The 7,519-nt window shown below is 38.4% G+C and overlaps 1 protein-coding gene across 1 annotated transcript; it reads right to left on the bottom strand.

Annotated features, from left to right (window-relative positions):
- Positions 1-581: 581 nt before the first annotated feature.
- LOC139196184 (uncharacterized) lies at positions 582-1,202 on the bottom strand. Its single transcript, XM_070821852.1, has 2 exons — positions 944-1,202; positions 582-841 (listed from the first exon to the last, which is right to left on the bottom strand). Exons 1-2 carry the CDS (start codon positions 1,200-1,202, stop codon positions 582-584), a joined length of 519 nt encoding a protein of 172 aa, XP_070677953.1.
- Between the last annotated feature and the right edge of the window lie 6,317 nt (positions 1,203-7,519).

Below are 7,519 nucleotides of genomic sequence, written 5' to 3'. Positions count from 1 at the left end.
TAAAAGTTCTAAAAACAAATATCCATTCAAAATAATTTAAGTATTCAAGGATGGTAATTAATGAAAACGTAATATCCAAAAAACAAATCACCAACAAATAATCCAAACATAAAGGAAAATTGTGCAAAAATTTAACCAATAACACAAGGGGGTTCGGCCACCATAGGTGGAATTCGGCCCCAATGTCTAATTTCAATGAAGAATTAGTTTATGTTTAAGATTTTAATCTTCCATAGGGGTGATAACCACCTGAAAGTCAGAAACCTCCATCTTGGTACTCTTCGGTTCATCCATTTCCATAAAGTTTGACTCAAACTTCTTATGATAAGAATGATATTCAGCTACAACCTTCTGGGGAGCACGGCAAACACGAGACAAATGATCTTTTGAACCACAATGATAACACATGTCCACATCCATAGTTTCAGGTGCTTTGCCCTTATTCTTGAAGTTTGGGGCTTTGAGAGCGAGGTTAGGACGCTTTTGGGCTCTGTTTCCTCCCTTAGATGGGCCTTGGCTCTGTTGACCTTGACGGGGTAACTTCTGGCCGCCCTACCACACCTATGTTGGCATTTAAGGCATTAATTCATGCTATAGTGTGCTTCAGGCACAACAGTCTCCCCCATAGGGTGAGCTTGATGATTTTTCATCAATAGCTGATTTTGCTTTTCAGCGAAAAGTAGAACAGAGATCAAATCTGAAAACTTAGTGAACTTCTGAGCCCTATATTGTTCCTGCAGGACAATATTGGTAGCAGAGAAGGTCGAATGGGTCTTCTTCAGAAGATCCTCTTCGATCAAGGTCTCGTTACAAAACTTGAGAAATGATCGGATTCGACAAACTTCATAATTATATTCATTCACAGACTTAAAGTCTTGGAAGCGCAAATGCTGCTAGTCATATCTTGCTTCAGGCAAGAAGATTTCCTTTTGGTGATAAAAACACTCAACCAAAGCAACCCAAAGTGTTTGTGGATCATTCTCAGCAAGGTACTCGGTTTGCAGTGCAGCATGAATGTGTCTTCGGATGAAGATCATGGCAGTGGCTTTATCAGCTTCGCCAACCGAGTTGTTCATTTCATCTTCAATGGTGGGACACAAATTCTTTTCGGTGAGGTGGAGCTTCACATCTTGGACCCACTTGAGGTAGTTTTGTCTAAGGACCTCCAAAGCGGTAAAATCGAGTTTGTTCAAATTTGACATGTTCCTATCACAAAATAAATGGACAAGATGTGGTTAATGTAACGGAGAAAAATCAATCCATTCACATAAGAGTAAAACATTTAGGTTCTAAAAGAAATGTATTGGTTTAAATTTACATGAAAAAGCTTCGGGTCTTTATGTATGATGTTTTTAAGGAAAACTTCAAGTTTTCAAACAAGGCATGTTTCTAGAAACTTCAAGTTTCAAAATAATTGTGAACTTCAGGTTTATATGTTCCTACTGTAACGATCCGTCCCCAAATATTATGGGTTTATCTAAAAGATTTGTTTCTTTGAAATTACTATTATTATTGTACTGTAACGACCTGTCCCCAAATATTCGGGTTTACGAATCTAAAAGATTTGTTTTTTTTTAAATTACTATTATTATTGTTTTATATTATTATTTAATATTGTTTTAAATGTTTAATCAAATATTTTAAATATTATATTAATATTTCTAGCCCGTAGGGCCCACACCTCACCCGAAATATCCTCTCTTTCTGCGCCATATGTCCTATTCCTAAGCTCTTTGGAATCTTTCTCGAGCTCTCTTTGGAGCTCATCTCTCTCATACCTTCAAACTCTTTCACCGTGTCTCCCAAAACTCTCTCAACCCCCCCTCTCTCTTTCTCTTCATTATGTCTCTCCTGCATCTCTCCCTCACACTTTCTTTCACCCCTCACCTCAAACTTTCTTCCCCATTCTCTATTCACCGAGAACCACCGAGGTGCTTTTGGCCTCCTCACTTCGGTGACCACCGCACCACCACCTTCACAAACTTTCCCCACCGATTAAAGTCAGACCCACGAACTCCAAGCCCAGGACGATTCCTCTCTCTATGCATAGTGGCACTACCACTATTCAAGAAATTCTCCAACAATTTCTCGCCGTTTTCGGCAAGGGTAAGCTTCGAAAACTCTTTAAACCTGATTGGATCACGTTTTAGAATAGGATTAGGGCAATTTTGAGTTGTTTTGGTGACGTTTTGACGTGAGAATCAACGCGGGGGAAATTCCCTAGTTTTCAGCGAGAAACCCGACGGTTTATGAGCCATTTTCCAGCCAACTTCGGCCACGACAGGACCTCGTGCTAGTATATTTCCTTTCCTCTCTTCTTAAGCTACAATTCCATATATTATAGGCTAGGTTTAGTTAAGGTTGAACCAAATCGGAGGCAGGAAAGTTTCCTGGCCAAAAATTCGACCTTCCCTTTTGTTGGGTCTGATGACCCGCAAGCCCAATAGGGTTGACCCGACCCACAACCGAAAATTCAGATCAAAACCGGATCCAACTCAGCCCAACCCAGTTTAAGTCAGTCCAACCCAACCCAATCTAGTGACTTGGCCCAACCCAGCCCAATCTAGTGACTTGGCCTAACCCAGCCCAATTTAGTGACTCGGCCCAACCCAACCAAATCTGACCCGTTTACCAACCCAGTGACCCGTTGACCCGACCCAAATGAAATATTATCTGGAATGTTCTTGGAATATTCTTGGTTCGTCGACGTCAAGATTTCACTCTCTATCACCTAAGAAGAGGTTCTGCAGTGAACCATAACCCCAGACCGCTGCCAGAAACGACAAGTTTGTTGTTCTTCCCCGGCGAGCACACCCAGCACACGGCTATGATGTTCTTTTAGTCCAAAACATCAGTCCTTTTGGGTTTGGTGTTTCACTCGGCCACGATTTTGACGGAGATGACTTTAGGTCATCGGGAATGGCTGCAGGCCATGCTTTTGTCAGAAAATCAGTGGTAACATTGGTGATGGCGTTGGGTTCTGGGTTTGTGGACTATGAGGGCTCCATGGTCTCGGCTTGCGGGTTTGAGTTCGAAGAAACACAAAAATTTTTAATGCATGGACATATATTTGATGTAATTCATGGCAATATCAAATTCACATAATTCAACAATTATGGATATAATGCATACACAATTTATGTATAATCTAAAATTCGAAAAACGTAAAGTTGGGTCATGTATTATGGTGAATGTTCATGCTATCAGGGTTGCAAAAATATTAAGATAAAAACTGTTGTTTTGAAAAAACTTGAGTGCGTGATGATATTGGTGAATTGGTGTAACGACCCGTCCCCGAATATTACGGGTTTACGAATCCGAAAGATTTGTTTAATTTTTGAAATTATTGTTTTATATTATTTGATATTATTATATTATTATTTGTTTTGTTCCCTGTGGGACCCACACCCCACCTCCTATTTTCCCCGTATCTCTTCCTTAATATTCTCGGACTTTCTCGAACTTTTTCCCTCATCTATCTGTCACTTTCATCCCCGAGCACGCACACTAGACACCTGCTCGCCATTTTCTCTGGCAAGCACCACACACCACCACCATTGTGGGCCTTCTCTCTCCCTCTCTCGTGACTCTTCTTCCTTCTCTCTCAACTCCCTTCTCTGTAACACCAGTGCCGAGACCCAAAGACCGTGCCTCGCCACTCCGGCGAGCACTGCCACCACAACCCAACCCTCCACCTCGTCCTATCTCTATCCTCGAATCTATAACTAATGACCAAACTGTGGAAAATCCTCGAATTGATTAACTTCGACATCTAATGGGATGCTCGATGAATTCACGACTTTATTCCGATTTGGGTAAGGATCAATAACGCTCAAAACCCATTTTTATTAACTTTTTGGTGTGAGTTCTGAGTTCTCTATGTGTTTTAACGATGAAATGGTATAGAGATAACTCGTGGAAGTTATTTCCCATATTCTAGTGAAGATGAGATGTTTGCAGGCCATTTCCGACCTACTCCGGCCACGGCGGGGGACCATAATGGTATATTCTTGTTCTTGGCGTTCTTAATTTCATTCTTGCCTTTTAAATCGTAGAAAATGGTTAATTTTTTAAGCTAATCGAAGCTTGGGAATTCTCCGGCCAAAATCCGACCTTCTCATTCGTTGGGTCTGGCGACCGGCGAGCCTAACCGAGTCGACCCGACCCGCACCCAAAACCAAATCCATTTTGGCCCAAACCTTTAGGCCATTGTTCTAGCCTAACTAGTGAAACTGGCCCAAGCCCAGGTTCATGGGCTAGATCCAACCTAGGATCCAGCCTGGCTTAATTCCCAAATGGATCTGGAATATTCTTGGTATATTCCCTGAAATATTCTTTGGAATATTCCTTTTGTTGAATTTTATGAAATTTTCCCGAAAACGTTCCTAGGCTAATTTTGACGCCCCGAGTTCATTTTTGACATCCGTTGAGTGAGATTTTGAAGTTTTAGCGTAGTTAACCGGCTCGGTGTCTCGGTTGACTTTTTGGGTCCATCGTCCGTTTCTCCAAATTTAAATGTTTTAATTGAGTTTTTACTAATGGGCTTCTATTATACTTATGTACAATTACTATCGGAGACTCCAGTTTTCCTAGTCCGGACGACTGCGGCCTAGCAAACATCAGTGAGTAGACCCTTCTTAAATTGCATGGTTTTTACTAAATGCTAGGCTTGCATTCACGAAAAGCATGATTCCATGATTTTACATTTTATGTCATGAATTATTGGATTTTCGTATATGAAATACTACGGATTTACCAAAATGATTTATTTTGGATTTATGAGATTTGGATCCTAAGTTTGATACGAGATTTTGAGATATGTTTTCTATCCTTATCTAGTGGGTTATCATACATCACATACACACAACCTAAATATGTATTCGTCTATGGCCATAGGACACAGTTGAGGATATTTATGACATACTCCCAGCTTCACTAGCGAAACCAGTGTCAGACAGCTTTATTAGCCACAGCTAGTGTCGGTGTGTTATGTTTATAGTTATATTTTCTTCTCTACTTAGAGCGTACAACTTCACCTTCTAATGATGGGGCCTACCATGTTTCTTCACTGGCGTAACCCAATGTCGTACAGCTTCACCTCCGGGTGATGGTTATGCCTTAAGGCTACTATGATACCCCTAGTTGAGTATATCACAAAGTTGATTTATGAGATTCTTTAGATTTGCCTTCGGGCGTTTCGATATTGTTATGCCTTAGGGCTACTATGATACCCCTAGTTGAGTATATCACAAAGTTGATTTATGAGATTCTTTAGATTTGCCTTCGGGAGTTTCGATACGACTTTTAAGAGATGGTTTTATTGCTACGAATAATTCTTTTTGGCATGTTAGAGTTTTCAGAAAAAAAACTTAAAATGTATAAGACCATCTCCAAATGAGATCTCAAATATACTAAATAGGATTAAAAGACATTTAAGTGTTCTCCAATGGATATGCCATATATCATGTGGCATGTGAGTCATTTGACTTCTTGCTTTCTAGGTGCTTTTTTTTTACGGCAAACAAAAAGGAGTCAAATATATTTAATTTAATTTTTAATGCATGAGTCCCATTAACAACCAATAGAATAAAAATTAAACTAATTTTGATTATTTTTTAATAGTTAATGTAACTCTAGGCCCAACAAAATAATAAAATAAATATTTGACACATTCATTTTAAAAGAAGAAAATTTAGCACTTGTATTCAATTTGACACATCAGCCATCAAATAAAATTTTGAAATATTATATTTGACATCTCATTTGGAGATACTCTAATGTTTAAGCCTATAACAGTTAAGGACCAAGAATCGCAACTAAACTATCCCAAAAGTCAAATAACCTCCTACAGAGTCTAGGACAACAAAATTGTTTTATTTCATTTCCTCAACGGTTCATCGCATTGAATTTTATTGCGCATTCCCTATAAGGAGAGACATGAACATAATAAATGTTGTTGTTTGAAAATACTCATCCAATAAATTCCGAATTTCTCATGCTTCAATGGGTCATTTGTGTGGGTAAACGCTATTAATATCTATTGAGGATTAATGGCAAGAGCAACTAATTGTAGAAATGTAGTTAACCATCAATGAGGATGAGGTTGATACCTTTACAAGAAATGCCAACGAAATTCTCTCAAAATGAGACACTTTATGAATTATTTGTTAGGCTAAATTGGATTAATGGTCCCCGTGGTAATAGGTTAATAGGAAGATAATCCCCGTGGTGAAAAAATTCGGATTGAAACCCTCATAGTGAAGTTCCGTTAGGATTTAAGCCCAAAATTAACATTTCCGTTAGAATTTTCAATTTTGAGAGCTACTTTTCCTCTCTCTATTTTTTTTTTCGAAGATATTTTTGTTAGAAGAAGGAATCCAGGTAAAATTCTAACACCAATCATCACCATCATCAACTCCAACCCCAAAATTTCACACCCTTTTCTTTTCCTACATTTCTTCTAATCCCAGATTTTGTTTCTCATAAATACTCATATCCTTTTCTTGGTTTTCGTTTTTATAAATTTTGCCCTTCTCTCACCTATGTATTATCTTCTCTTACCCTTCTTTTCCCCTCCTTCTTCTTCTCGTGTTCGTCAATTCGACTGGTTATTGTTGTTCGTCGTCTATGGATAAATCTGCAATCTTGTTGTATATCGCTGCCTTGGCAACTTCGCTACGATTAGTTTCTTCGTCTTCTGTTCTATGCCCTCATGACTCCGATTTCTTAATTTCTTTTATTTTGGAGCTGAAAATGATTAGTTAATTAACTCATATGTTCCATAACTATAGCTATGACTCTATGATTTGGGTGCTGGGATGAAGATAAATATCCATTGGTTTGCTCCAGGCTGAAGGTCTGGAGAGAAAATGAGAGAGAGATGGGATGCAAAGAACCAGGTAGGGAGAGGCAGAATCAAAGAACCAAGGTGGAAATGTTAACGGAAGTTGACGTCAGTTAATTTTGGGTTTGAGTCCTAATGAAACTTCACCACGAGGGTTTAAATCCAATTTTTTTCAACACGGGGGTTATCATCCGATTAACCTATCACCACAGGGACCATTAATCCAATTTAGTCTATTTGTTATCTCACAATTTAACATCATTTTCCGTGCTAACATTATAAAACATTGTGTAAAAAATAAAGATAACATAGAATCCACGAAGAGTCTTACTTTTGGGAAAACTCTACCTTTAAACAAGAGGGAAGCATTGGCAAAAAATACATAAATAAAACATGAGGAATGACCTTTTCTTTTTCATTATGTATGGCATGCAAGTCACGTTGGCTTTCTATCACACCAAATTCTTAATGAAATAAAGTTGATATTTTTTTTACATATAAGCAATATGGGAAATAAAACCTAGACTTGGAGTGCACAATAAATGTTCTGAACCATTAAAGCTACAAGCTTATCGCAAATGTTAAACCTATAAATATGTGTAACCAAATTAAATATTTGTTTTAAGAGAAATTGGAATACTGGTCCTTAAAACTTGATCTAATTAGAGTTTTGTC

This window comes from Malus domestica, chromosome 05, assembly GCF_042453785.1.
Source record: "Malus domestica chromosome 05, GDT2T_hap1".
NCBI classification, from domain to species: domain Eukaryota; kingdom Viridiplantae; phylum Streptophyta; class Magnoliopsida; order Rosales; family Rosaceae; genus Malus; species Malus domestica.
Note: the sequence above shows the minus strand (reverse complement) of the source record. Positions and strands in the feature narration are given on the sequence as shown.